This window comes from Peromyscus californicus, unplaced genomic scaffold, assembly GCF_007827085.1.
Source record: "Peromyscus californicus insignis strain IS unplaced genomic scaffold, ASM782708v3 Scaffold_10__1_contigs__length_136768540, whole genome shotgun sequence".
Lineage (NCBI taxonomy): Eukaryota > Metazoa > Chordata > Mammalia > Rodentia > Cricetidae > Peromyscus > Peromyscus californicus.
The window spans coordinates 86,493,428-86,508,320 of NW_026294391.1; the positions used below are offsets into that span (position 1 = coordinate 86,493,428).

The following is a 14,893-nucleotide window of genomic DNA, read 5'->3' on the forward strand; positions in this document are numbered from 1 at the left end:
CTGAGTTGGGGTGCATTTCGGGGATAGTAGGGTTCCTGCAGTTGCAAACTTCCTGGAGCACACAGCTGAGGCAGGAAGGTGCAGGACCCAGGGGAAGATTGCCAATGAACAAAGCTAAAGCCAGTGGGAACAGCACAGTTGTCCACTTTCCTACAAGTCTCGGGTTGATAGGTCCACAGCTGAAAAAAATCTGAGAAAAAGCTTTCCTATCAGAGAAAGGACCTTTCTGGGAAAACAGTAAAGCTGAATTGTCTGAAGCAGTTGTGCTGCCGAGTCAGAACACTGTCTGGGGAAAGAGCCCAGCCAAGGCAGAACAGAACTATCCAGGAGTAAAGCTTTCTTTTCTGTCAGAGAAAGCACCTCTTTGAGAAAAAGCTTTGTTTCAACTGACTCCCTGAGATGAGGGAGTGTAGCCCTGAGGGGTGATTGCCTCTGGCATAAGCTCTGTCCTTGAGCACCCAGACAATCAAATGCAACCCACTGGGGGACTGGGCCAGGTGAAGGCCTAATGAAACAAAACGCCTGTCTTAATGGGAGTTTAGAAATGGCAAAACTCCCTTGTTAGATTTTCAGTCTGTACGCAAACCACACAGACCCCGAAAACAGAAACGGACAAAAAGCCCCTACCTTCAGTAGCAGGGAAAGCCGCCACTGTAGTGTCAGAAACTGTTTCTGGGGTAGAGGGGATAAACTGAGACCAAACTGGATACTGTCAGGGAGAAAGACTCTGAAGAAAGAGAAGGGACATATTCCTCCCCAGAAAATACATGACCTGTGAAAAGCTGCTAGAATTTGACGCAGATTCGGGGGGAGAAAAAAAGCCCCTACCTCCAAAGGCAGAGGTACAGAGCCGCAGACAGATACCTGAAGCTCTGCTTCTGTGGGGGAAGGAACAAGCAAAATGAGAATAAAGTCAGTGGGAGAAAATCTCTGAAAGAGCTATGGAAAAGCCGTTGTACATGATCTTGTTTTTCACTGACTAGCTAAGACAAACACAAGCCCCGAGGAAAGTTGCTATCAGAAATTGCCCACCTCAATGCGCGCTAATGAGGCAGGTGCAGTTCTGATCTGGAGCCAGTGTCAAATGAAGGAGAGACACCTGTTGAAGCCAGCTGAGGAGAGACCAGAACCCTCCCAATGTGCCATAGCTGAAAATGTAAAATGCTTGTTCAAATCTCCCGTTGCAAAAGCAAAAAACTTTGTTCAAACCTCCCGGGCAAGAATTTGTAAGCAAGTCTGGTAAAAGAACCAGTTGACTCTCAGACCCGAAAAGAACTATGGGAAATGACTGATGGGAAATGATATAAGGAAAATGATATAAGGGACTGATATGGGACTGATATTATTATGGACTGATATAAGGGAAATGCATTCTGGGAAAGGTAGTTTTTCTGTTAAAGATGGTGACATTGCCCTGAAACACTTTTGTCAGCTCGAAATACGTTCATGGTAAACTTAAAATACAGCTTTTAAAAGAATAAGGAGGAAAGTCGTCTAAGAGTTTAATGTCAGTTCCAATGAAAAATTGAAAGGATATGGAACTAGGTGCTTGGCGGTTTGGGGCTTCGTTGGTAAAATGCCTTATTTACCCTAATAGCTGTGCAAAGTTTTTACAGTAGTTGGAAGACAAAAAGCTACCTTTAAGAGCAAACAAGCCACTTTAAAATCCTTAAAACAAGAGAAAGCAGTTTATACACTGAACTTTGTCTTAGATATGAAGAAACTTATGTTGAAATTTAAAAAAGTTCTTTGCCTTTTGAACAAACTGCCTGCAATGAGTGATTCCTCTGCAAATCTAATTAAGGGGATAAGAAACAGGCATTCAAAAAAGAAATGACTGCTTTATAGATGGGAAACAAACTTCAGAAAAATCTGTCTTAAAAAAAGCTTCACCTGAAAGTTCCTTATAAGAAATCAATGCTAAATATCACAGCTGCTAATAACATCAGTAGTTAAAGCTAATAAAATGAAAATGCTAAATCCTGAAAATGCTTTTTCTCAGAGTAAGCTAATGAAAGATATGTTTCATGAAAAAAATCTATGTTCTTAACTCTTTTGAATAGTAACAGTTTTGGTAAAAATACTGGAACTAACAACTATTCAGTCGAAATGTTTCAACAAATCCAAGACACTATTCCACAAAAGAAAGCAGCCATGCTTTGTGGGCCATATTAGAGCTCTCTCCAATCTTCCTGGTTCTTTAGCTGAGGGTAATGCGAAATGGAAAGATCCCTGCTTGGGATTATGAAAGGGTCCCGATTCTGTGTTAATATGGGGTCGAGGACATGTTTGTGTTTTTTCACAAGAGGAGAATGAAGCTCGGTGTTTACCGGAGCGTCTGGTAAGGAGCGTGGAACTAAGCAAGGTCAGCTCCAATGATGTTCCTACAAAGGAACCAGAATGAAAGTGGCTCAATTAGTATTTCTGAGGTTTTGTCACTGGTTAATGCAAACAGTGAGGAAACAGAGTTCGGAGCTGTGCCACTTTTGGCTTTACTAGCTCCTTTAGAAAAATACTTATATCACCTAATAGCTGTGCGGTATTTGGCAAAGAGCTTTACAGCAGCTAAATATGGTAATTTCACCCTCAGTGTGAAGTGAAGTTTTTCCATAGAACAAACCAAAAGTACTGCTGTAATAGAAACATTTGTCTGAATTGAAGCACTTAGGGGAACTATTATGAATTTGGGTGAAGGGACAGCATCTAGTTAAAAACCGTTTACCACTGACAGTGCATCTCTGCCGGTCCGGAACGGCTGAGAGAACTGGCAACTTTGGAGTGTGGCTTCGTCCCGAAGATGTTACAGTCCCCTAGCAACAACTATCACAATTCTATAACAACACTCACTAAATCCCAGTGCTTTATAACAAAGCTGACTATAAACTCTAAACTTTAGAAATGATGTACGTACTTCCTGTCTAGTTAAGAGAATCTTTCTAATAGATAGTAATAATAATTAAGAGTAAGAAATAGAAAAAAGATGAAAATAAGATGTGAGTTTGTAAAAATTCTCTTGTTAGATCTGTGTTAAGAAATCTTTAGGTGTTTGCTAAGTTAAATATATGCTAATGGTAGCCCTGTATAAGTTTGTAAAATAGGTCTATAGAGTTCCTTTAAGAATATAAGCTTGCAAGAAATATCTAAGGTAGTCTTAAAACATGTAGTAATAAGCTTGTAAGATGCTAGATGTAAGTTTAAATAAGAAATAAGATGGAATGAATATAAGTAGTATATAAGAAGTAATAAGAAATATATTTGCTAAAGTAGTTCTATAGTTTCCTTAAGGAGTATAAATAAGTAGATGTTAATATGTTATATGTGAGTTTGTAAAATGTAAATGTTGAATGTGAATCTAAATGCTTTGCAAGGCAAAAAATGTTATATGTGAGTTTGTAAAAAAGTGTAAATATTAAGTGTGAGTCTATGCTTAATGTATATGATGAAAAAACCTGAGATACAGAAGTTAGTGTCCTAGCAGACTGCAAAGCAGGCAGTCTGAGCGGTTTTCAAAAGCTCCAGAAGCCGCTAAGAAGCTAAGAATGGCGGACGCCAGAACCAGCACAAGGCATCAGCAGCTGAGATCCGTGGAAAATCGGCGCAACACAGAAAAATCTGAGCTAACATCAAAAACGGTGCGGTTTAGAATACCACTGTACCTAAAAAGGTCTGACTTGAGAATAAAAGTTCAGAGACGCTTGTTTGAACAAAAATTGTTAACTGCAAAAAGTTTTGGTTGAAAAACATCTCTTCATATTTGGAAGTGAAAGCCTGATACCAGAATGTATTTGTTGTTTGAACTTTTTGAACTTAAAATGAGATAAAACTACAAAATGATTTTTGTTATGGATTTCTTCATATTTGGAAGGCTAGTACCAGAATTTATCATTTGAATTTTGGGACTTAAGAAATGAAATGAACAGATTTCATTGCAATGGGACAAGTTTGAGTTTACTTATAGTGATGACCTAGGAACTGTTTTCTGGAATTGGGTTAAAAATGGAACTGTTTAAATGAAGAAATTTATTATTTCTACCTAGAATCAAGATGCAGTTTTGTGTATGCATATATGCTTTATTAATTGGTGATTCATGAATTGTTTTGTGGAACTGTTTATGTAAAAATGAAATTACTTACAGAACTGGTTTTGTGTTACAAATGTAACTGTTTAAATGGAAAAGTTTGGGTTTTCTAACTAGGCTTGAGATTTTGCTTAAAAAATTATAAAAGGGAGAGTTAATATTCCTTAGTCTAATTTCAAAAATTATTTGAGTGGATTAATGTCATGTTTTGCTAGTAAGAAATGCAAATGGGGTATACTAAGAGACTACTTTTAAAGTATGTAAAGAGTTTTATTAAACTGCTTTTGGATGTTTTGCTAAAAGTTTTCAAAGTGTTAATGGTTAGACTGAAAATATTGCTTTTCAATATGGGTTTGTAGGAATTGTATAAGTTTGGGTTCCTCTAACTAGGTTTGGGATTTTGTTTAAAAAATTATAAAGAAAAGGAGGAGTTATGAGATTGAATTATGTTTGCAGAAACCTATTGATATTAATGCACCCTGGTTTTGTGGAGTTAAGGAAATATTTAAGTTTGATGTGAATACATCCAAGTTTTTCCTATGTTCTGTTAGCAAGAAAATTCAAATGATTGAGTTAAAGTTGTAAGACGGAGGGGCTGGAGAGATGGCTCAGAGGTTAAGAGCACTGGCTGCTCTTCCAGAGGTTCTGAGTTCAATTCCCAGCAACCACATGGTGGCTCACAACCATCTGTAATGAGATCTGGTGCCCTCTTCTGGCCTGCAGGGATGTGTGTGGGCAGAACTTTGTATACATAATAAATAAATAAATCTTTAAAAAAAAAGTTGTTAAGACAGAGAAAATTAACTATATATAGCACCATATATGCTAATTCAAATGGTTAAGAGTTTGCTTTGAGTTGTAAGATTGAGAGAATTGTGACTATGTATAGCAATATTTATGTTAGCCTGTTAATGGTAATGATGAAGCTAAGGGATTCTTTAAGTTTGTAGTCGCCTTAAGAGTTTTTGGTTTAGAAAGGGCTTGAGGCAGCTAAGACCGCTGTGGTCACCTTGGACCTAATTCAAAAGAGAAATGCCATCTTTATCATCCTCTACTCCCATAATGGGAGGTGTAACAGCTATGGAGATTGCTGTAAGCCATTAATAGTTATTTTTTTATATATTAAGAAGGGGGGACCTGTGGGATCCCGTTCTCGGGTTCCTCGTGGCTTTACCCAGCAAGTCCGCATAGAGGATGATTAGACCACAGGCCTGAGTGCAGGTGTCTGGGATGGTCTGCACTTGGCTGTGCTGGGGGAGGAGGTCTTTTGCTCCACCCCTTGGAGTCTCTATAAAAACCCTGGAACAGAGACAGTTGGGGCCCATTGGAAAAGGTTCCAGGCCCTCTCGAGGCTATCCTTTATTTTCTATCTGCTTATCTCTGCAATATTCTCCACAATAAATCCTTCTATCTAATATTTCCTGCTGTTCACACTCAAGAAAACTCTGGGGAACTGTGGGGGTGGTGGGTAAACGCCCCGCACCATGGGAGGCCTTACCTTTTTGGAGGAAGAGATGAGGGGTGGTTTGGAGGGGGAAGGCTGGGGGAAGTGGGGGGAAGGATGAGAAAGGGATCTGTGGTTGGTATGTAAAGTGAATAAAAACTTTAATAATAAAAAAATTTAAAGGAACAATGTTTAAGAGCAGGGTTTAGGGAGAATGACTGTGGTAAACACAATCCCTGTAGGAGTCAGAATTTGGCCTGTCTCTAAAATAATATAGAAGTCACTTAGGCTATTGTAAAGTACAAATGATATCTTTCTCAAGGATGAGTTTTATGGTCTAGAAGAAATGTTCAAATTTAGGGGGAAAGGGTCTGGAATAAGTAAAACAAATTCTGGGAGATATGGGCAGAGCCTGGCTCATCAGAGAGCAAAGCATCACCAGGTTGTAAACTATGTCCTTTACGAGCATTCCAGGAGGAACAGCTAAGCATCTCATATCATTGAAGAGATAAATTGTTTCACTTTGCGGACTTTCCTGTGCTTATGTGTACACAAAGACGTTTTTGCCCTCTACACTCATGTCTTGTCACTGCAAATTACCTCCTTGCTAATTCTCCCCTTTCTGCCTCTTGTCTCATGTAATATGAGGCTCATGATTATTCTGAACATAGAAACTTATTTCACTTCCATTGGAACTTGGTTTGCCAGTCCCACTAGTCTCATTGACTATGTGACCTCAGAACACCTGTAATAATATTCTGTTTTATGTATGGTTGTGCATGTGCTCCCCCAAGTGTGCGCTTATTCAGGACCAGAGGAGGGCACCTTTTCTTCCCCTTTGGGCGCCCCACCAGTGATACAGGAGTGCAACCCCTCTCCTTGGTCCAATGTTGCTAGGAATGGGGGTGGTAGGCACTGCTGCATTGAGTGCTATGGTTCTGATAAGAAGAGAAATGGGCTTACAACAAGATGAACCTTACAACAGATAGGTGCAGACATTAGACGCCTTCAGTTCTCTATTCATATGCTCCATGCCCAGGTAGAGTTCTTGGCAGAAGCAGTCCCCCAAAACCAGCCAGGCTTAGATTTGGTTTTCATGTTCCTGAGAGGTCTTTTTGTGACACTAGGTGAGGTGTGTTGCTAACAAATCAGCACTTAGCAAAGAGACCTTACAAAAGGTTAGAGTTGATTTAGATAAGGGACTGCAGGAGCTTGAGCCAAATAATTCCTAGTACCATAAAACGTTTGATTGGAACCTGTGACTCAGAATCCTCCACACTGGCCTGGCTGGCCCCTTACTCCTCCTCTTTATAGGACTTGTTGTGGGACCTTGTATAGTAAATTGCCTTTTAAAGTTCACCAGACAAAGACTTGCCTCAGTTAAGCTACTGATGGTACTGAGTATTTATTCCTTAGCTAAGATCAAAAAAAAAGATTTCAAAGTAACTAGAGAAATGGGGAGTGAAATGACTAAGGTAAACACTATTTTGTTCCAACTTTATTTTGTGTCTGCCTAAAATTTTCTCATCCTTCCACCCTCCAACAGTTACAACTGCCTTGGTAACACTTTGGGGACTGTCCATGACCCTGACCATGGTCCAGATATATTAACCAAAATAGTTGATGTTTGGGCAGCTTAAACATAAAACTAAAATAACTAGAAGGAAGTGGAAATAAAAAAAATAATTGTCATCAGTGTCTGGAAAATACTGCTGAGATTTGCAAAAAAGCAAATCCCTCACTAATGTGGTCCCTCTTCCTCAGAGCACTGATGTAATTGTGGTTTTGTCTTTTAAAACACTGTACCCCTGAGCTTGGTCACCAAGGGACTTTACAGAGGCATGAGCCTGCCATCAGTCTGGCCATTAATAAAAGGACACAACACTTTTAATTGGTTTAATCAGTGTGGTTGTTAAGAACTATCTTGGGTGGATCATTTCAAGGTATATGACAGCAGGCCTGGCCCTCATTCATATTCTTAGCTACTGTACCCTCCCATTTCTCATTCTTACAACATGTGGAATAAAAACTATGAATTGCTTTCAATTCCACTCATGAAAATGTACTTGATAAAACTATAATAAATATTATTAAAATATTCAGTTTTATCTGTAAACTAGCAGAAATTAATGGACTCCTGAGACCTTGTGTACTTTGCTCTCTAGAATGACTGGTCTTCACTTTTTTCTTTGTTTTTCAGTTAATTTTTTAGGTAGGCATATAATTTGATAGGCTTCATTTAAGTATTTTTATACATAAGTGCTATTATGCTTTGTTCTTTTTTTTTTTTTTTTTGGTTTTTCGAGACAGGGTTTCTCTGTGTAGCTTTGAGCCTTTCCTGGGACTCACTTGGTAGCCCAGGCTGGCCTCGAACTCACAGAGATCCGCCTGGCTCTGCCTCCCAAGTGCTGGGATTAAAGGCGTGCGCCACCACCGCCCGGCTTTGCTCTTAATCATCTCCTTCCCCCATGCTGTCTCCTACTCCTCTCATGATCTTTCTTAGTTACATGACCACCCATACTCACACATAATATATAAATACAACACTTTTACATAACTTTAAATCTATGCTGGGCATATAAAGCACACAGTATTTGTGTTTCTGATTTTAGCTTCTTTCCCTTAACATAATGATGTATAGTTCCACCCATTTTCTTACACATATGTTGATTTACCTTTTCTCTGTGACTGAATTAAATAACATTGTACATACATGCATACATTTTCATTATCCATTCATCTGGTGATGGACACCTAGGCTGGTTGCATTCATTGCCTGGCTATTTTGAACATTACAGCAATAAACATGGGTAGGCAAGTATCTCTTGGAGTCTTTCAAGAGACTTGGGTATATACCCAAGAAGGCATAGTTGGATCATGTGTAGTTCTATTTTAGGGGTGTGTGTGTGTGTGTTGTGCATATGTGTGTGATAAATCTCCATACTGATTTCCATAGCAGCAGTACCAGTTTACATTTACACCAGCAGTAACAAAGTTTCCTCTTTAGCCACATTCTCATCAGATTTCTAGTTATTTTTTTCCTTGAAGATAACCAATCTGATTTGGATAAGATAGAATCTCAGAGTCGTTATAATTTGAATTTCCCCAATGGCAAATATGTTAAACTTTTTTTCAAATATTTAATTTTCATTTAGATTTTATATCGCATAATTGTTTTTGATTCCTTGGGAATGTCACATCATGCACCCCAATCCTGCTCACCTCTCAGTCCCTCCATATCCTCCCCTCACCCTTGCAGCATTTCCGCAAAAGAAACGCCCCCCAAATCAATTAAAAACAAAACAAAACAACAACAAAAAATCCTCACTCTTCTGTCTTTCCAACCTCTAATTCATTCATCCTAGTGGCATTGGGAGCTGTGGTGTCACACAGTTACACCCTTTTGTTCCATCAGCCCCATCCACAAAATGTTCATTGCAATGAGTCACCAGTCAGGTTCAAGGACTCTGGTACACCATCATCACTGGACCCTCACCCAGACTCCTCTTGGATATCCTGCTGATGCCCTGAGTCATGGAGATCCTGTGGTTATTGTTCTGCAGGACCAGTCCCTTCACACACTCTAGCAGGTGATAGATGGGGTAGATGTTAGGGTGGGCCAACCCAAGGCCAGGATGGGGGTCCGAGTGGTAGCTGAGCTGGTCTGTCTGGGCCACTGGGACCCCTTAGGTGAGGTGTAGAGCCAGCTCTTCTAGGCCTGTGCCATCAGGGCCAGCTCTCCCATGCTCATGGTGAGCGTTGGGGCCAACCCCTCCCAAGTGCATGGGCCAGCTCTACCATGAGGGATGTATGTGGCCAGCTCTCCTGCTGCAGTGTTCAGTGAGGGGTGGGGCCAGCTATCCTGGGGCCAGTGAGGGGCAGGGCCGGCTCAGCACAGCCCTTGGACTTCAACATGCACGGTTCCTATGACCTCCTGTGGCAACATGGGCCATGGACATCATCAGAGACCCCAGCTGCAGCAGGAACGTGGACACAGATATGGCCCTTGGCAGCAGCTCAGGCCTGGATGTCACCATGGCCCTGGTGGCAGCACAGGGCACCCAGATCAGTATGACCCTGGTGGCAGCAAGGCTCTCAGATGCCAACATGGCCTCAGGTGGCTATCCAGATCCTTGGTATCTGCACAGCCCTTGGTGGTAACAGGAGTCACAGATATTAATTCAGACCTGGCTGCTGCTGGGCCATGGATCCGGACATGACCCTAGATGACACCATGGCCCCAGGTGACAGTACAGGTCACTAAGATCAGTGTGGCCTCAATGGCAACATGGCCCTTGGGCACCAGCATGATCACAGGTTATAGCCTAGATCCCAGGTGTCTGTGTGGCCTTTGGTGGCACCATGGGCCACAGAAATCAACACAGACCCCATCTGTAGTAGGTCCATGGACCCACATGTGGTCCTTGGCAACAGCCAGGCCTGGGATGTCACCATGGCCCCAGATGGCAGCATAGGCCACTATGATCAGCATGTCCCCAACAGCAGCATGGTCCTCGGACACCAACATGGCCCCAAGTGGTGGCTCAGACCCCAGGCATCAGCACTGCCTTTGACGGTTTTAGGAGCCACTGACATCGACTCAGTTCCTGGATGCTTTAGGGCCATAGACTCAGACATGGCCCTCAGCAGCAGCCCTGACCGGGACAACACTATGGCCCAGGGTGACAGTCAGGCCATTCAAATCAGCATGGCTCCTGCAGCAGCATGGCGCTTGAACACCAACATGGGTCCATCTGGTAGCCCAGACCCCTGGCATCAGCGTGACCTTCAATGGAATCAGGAGCCATAGACATTATTAACACAGTCCCTGGCTGTGGTAGGGCCATGGACCTAGACATGGCCCCTAGTTGTAGCCCGGGCCTGGATGTCATCATGGCACCTTGTGGCAGTGTAGGCTACTCAGATCTGTATGGCCCCAGCTGCAGCATGACCCTCAGATCCCCACGTAACCTCAGGTGATGGCCCAGACCCTGGGTATTTGCATGGCCTCTGGTGGTTATTAGGACCCATGGTACAGGCCATGGACCCAGACATGGCCCTATGCCATGGCCCAGGCTTGGACATCACCATGGCCCCCAGCAGCAACGCAGGCCATCCAGATTAGCATAGCCCCAGCAGCAGCGTGGCCCTTAGACACCAACATGGACTCAGGTGTCTGACCATACTCGTCATCTGCATGGCCTTCACTGGTTACTGAAGCCATGGACATCAAACACAGACCCTAGCTGCTAAAGGGCCTCGGACCCAGACATGGCCCCCAGCAGCAGGTCATGCCCAGATGTCAGTATTCCTCTAGTTGCAGCACAGGCCACTTAGATCAACATGGTCCTAGTGGTGGCACAGCCCTTGGATATCAAAATGGTCACAGATGGTAGCCCAGACACTGAGCATCCCTGTGGCCTTGGTGGCAACATGGGTCATGGATATCAACACAGACTATATGCTATATCTGTCTTACCTTTTAGAAACAGCTTCTACCCTCTACTCCTGTGACTAGACAACTTCATGTGTGAGGAATGTGGCCTATGACTGGGCTATGACTGTCCATTCTATATCTATCTTACCTTTGAGACACAGCTTCTACCTTCCTTGCCTGCCACCAGAGAACTGCAGGTGTGAGGCTTATACTGTGGCAGGTCTAAATATCCTAAATCTGTCTTACCTTTCAGAAACAGCTTTTAATTTCAGCTCCTGTGACAAGAGAACCACATGTATGAGGACTGTGGGTTTACATGGGGTAGAACTGTCCATGCTATATCTGTCTTTCCTTTTAGAAACAGCTTCTAACTTCATTTCATGCCACCAGAGAAGTACATGGATCAGTCCTGTGGGCTTATACTGGCATGGGCTGTCCATCCTATATCTGTCTTACCTTTTGAAAACAGACATTATCGTCCTCTCCTGCCACCAGAGAACTACATGTGTGAGGCCTGTGGGCGTATAATGCTGCAGGACTGTCCATCTTACATTTCTCTTACATTTTAGAATCAGCTTCTACTTCCTCTCCTGTCACCAGAGAACTGCAGGTGTCAGGCCTTGGGCTTAAACATGGCAAAACACCAATGCACATCAAATAAATTAAAATAATTAAAAAAAGGTGGATGGCTCCTCAGGAATGACATTAGAGCTTGAACTCAGACCTCCACATGCACACATGTAAGCACACACATAAACAAATAATGGACTGATTAATTGTAGAAGGAAACATGGCAAACACAAGCCAAATTCTGTCTGGAAGGTCCAATCTTAAAATCAGGCTCTTGTAAATAGAAGTTTCTGTCCTGCCAGCAACTCCCAAATATCTAGCAGCTGCTTTTCAAATTACCACACAGAGGCTTATATTAATTATAAATGTTCAGCTGGTAGTTCAGGCTTATTACTAACAAGCTTTTACACTTAAATTAACCCATAATTCTTATCTATGTTTAGCCACGTGGTTTGGTATCTTTTCTCAGTACTACATTCTCATCTTGCTTCCTCTGTATCTGGCTGTCGACTCCTGACCCCACCCTTCCTCTTGCCAGCATTCTTAGTTTGGTCACCCCACCTATACTTCCTGCCTGGCTACTGGCCAATCAGCGTTTTATTAAACCAGTTCGAGGGACAAATCTTTACAGTGTATCGAGCATTATTCCACAGCAGGCTCTAGCAAGACTGATACCAAAATAGCCTTCCTGAACATGCTCAGAGTTTAGAAAATGTCACCTCTGTGAAAAATGGAAGCCCTTGTGTAGACTTGAAAACCATAAAGAGATGACAATGATCAAGCATGGTGTATCCCATGGATAAGTAAACTGAGGGATAGAAAAAAGCACATGAGTCCTGGGGATGTAGCACAGTTGGTAGAGAGTTTGCTTAGTATCCACAAGGCATTGAATTCAAACCTTAGCTGAATACTGTGAAGGCATGTGAGAAAAGAGCAAGAGGAAGTGATACAAATATGATACAGGTACACCAAAGGAGAACAGTGAGTGATAATGGGGAAATAAAAGTCAAAGAGAAATGGTTGATAATTTCCCCCCTAAAAAGGTCAATAAGTTTAGAACTTATACCTAGATCCCTCATTTAGTAAATGCTACAGGACAGTTACAACACAGACACTGCTAGAAGGCAGTAGAGTTGCTAAGTTTTTTCACAGTATACCTGTCTGTGTCAACTGCAGAATGCCATAACACATTTTGAGAGAAAAGCATTATCCTCCTAGAGCTGTATTCTTAACCAAAGTATCACTTAAGGATGAAGTTACAACAGCTAGACCTCTGGACTTCCAGGAAGCTCCTTCAAGAAAAGCTTTGTTGCTTCAGCTGCTAGATAGCAGTCACATGCTAAAGGTCAGCTCTGAGCGCCTTCAGCTATGACCTGCACTGCCGAGAGCTGATTTCTCCAAGATCACACATTCCCAAACAGACCACCTCCAGGACTGATCCAGGTGAGTGGAGCAGTGGCATTTGTTCTTCCTAAAGGCAGAACAGGTTACTTTTAGCATTCTGATTGGGATCAAAGAAGACTTTTGTTGAACTACATTAATGCCACACAACTGCTTCTGCCAACACTGACCTCTTTCTGTCTCTTTACCCTTTCCTTAGGCCTGTATTCTAAATAAATTTCATACATACTAAATTCCATATGGAAGGCAGCTTCCTCTGAACTCATGTCGGTTTATATTTAAGTATTTTGGTACATGCACACATGTGCGCGCGCACACACACGTTTAGGAATATATATATGTATTTAGGAATATATAATGTATATAGACATATAAAAATATACATGTATGAATATATAGACACACATATATAAAGTGCCTTATCTGTCTCTGTCTCTCTCTGTGTGTAACAACAAAGAGGCCATAAATTTGAAAGAAGGGGGAAATGCATGGGAGGAGTTGGAAGAAGAAACGGAAGGGAGGGAATGATGTAATTATAACTTCAAAAAATAAAATACATATTATTATTTTTAAAAAGACCAAGTAATGGCCCATACTTGCTTAGATTAATTTATGAGACTTGAATTACTGAACTCAGGCTCTTGAAAGGCACCAGAACTGGAATATGTGCACTTTAAGAATTTTTTCTTGTGATTGTGTCTTTCAAAGCCGTAATGGTGTGACACCAGTCACCTGACATGATCCTATAATATTATAATGTGTCCATGGGTATCTTCCTCGCACAGAGAAACTAGAGGGCTCCAGGGGTCCCCTTGCCAATCAGGAGATTAGCTAATCACATTGAGTGCCCATTCTGATTGTGTAACGTGTTGCCAGGCAGAGGAACCATCCAATCACACTCAATATGTATATTGGATTCCTGATAGGTTTGTTATCCAATCAGATGTCGAGTTGGTCCATCACATGGCATAATGGCACGCGCATAGTATGTCACCTCAGAAACTGCCATTTTCTGACTTCGGTCATGGCCACTTCCTCGGTTGCCCTGGCAGGTGCCTCCGCTATGGCCGCTGTGGAGGAGCCAACTGCTGTAGAGGAGTCAAAAGCTGTGGACAAGCAAGGCTCTGATACATCTAAGGAGGCTGTCAAGGTCCGAAAACCTAAAAAAGCCACCTCAGAGAAGGAGAAGCAGCCAGAGAAATGCCGTCGCTCTCTCCGCCTTCTCCAGCGCCAATGTATGAAGGAAGATGAGCGCCAAGCTGCCCGCCTCATCAGACGCTATAGGAACAGCTTCGCTATTTATTTTCCCAAGGTGCTAAGAAGAGTCCATGTGGGCTTCACCCTTTCCGAGCAGTCCGTGCGCATCTTGGATTCGTTTGTGAAGGATATGTTTGAAAGAATCGCTAATGAAGCAAGCAACCTGGCCCGTCAAAACAAAAGCTCGACGATCAACTGTAGAGAGATCCAGACTGCTGTGTGTCTTCTGCTTCCTGGCAAGATCTGCAAGCAAGCGGTGGCTGAAGGCACCATGGCTCTGGTCCGGTACATCTCTAGCAAGTGAATGGCTTCGACTTCCAACAAAACCCAAAGGCTCTTTTCAGAGCCACCACTTTTCCTAAGAGAGCTGTAGCATCAGCTCAATTTGACCTTAGGAAGGCCCACCCCCACCCCCTGCCCCTTCTTTGAGCATCCCCAATTCATTTTAAAAATAAAATGTTTGTTAGAATATACACTGACTCCAATTTATTTGGAGTTCCGTCGACAAAGTGGTAGATTTTTCTTAGATTGTAGTTTGTCACTTCTTTCATTTTATTGAAAATATAAGGCAGGACAGCCAGACACAGTGGACTCTGAGAGAAAGGAGGGTGGAGTCAGAGGAGTCCCCAGGAGCCACGGAGGAGCAGGACATGCTGGAGGACAGGCAAAGACACAAGTTACTTGTGGCAGAATATAGATTAATAG

General features: G+C 42.4%; 1 protein-coding gene across 1 annotated transcript; it reads left to right on the forward strand.

Annotated features, from left to right (window-relative positions):
- The first annotated feature begins 13,955 nt into the window (after positions 1–13,955).
- LOC128117172 (late histone H2B.L4) lies at positions 13,956–14,492 on the forward strand. The gene has a single exon (XM_052749157.1). It carries the CDS (start codon positions 13,956–13,958, stop codon positions 14,490–14,492), a length of 537 nt encoding a protein of 178 aa, XP_052605117.1.
- The last annotated feature ends 401 nt before the right edge of the window (positions 14,493–14,893 follow it).

What these genes read in the sequence shown, in the direction of transcription:
- LOC128117172 (XM_052749157.1), top strand. Translation starts at nt 13,956, where the DNA reads ATGGCCACTTCCTCGGTTGCCCTGGCAGGTGCCTCCGCTATGGCCGCT.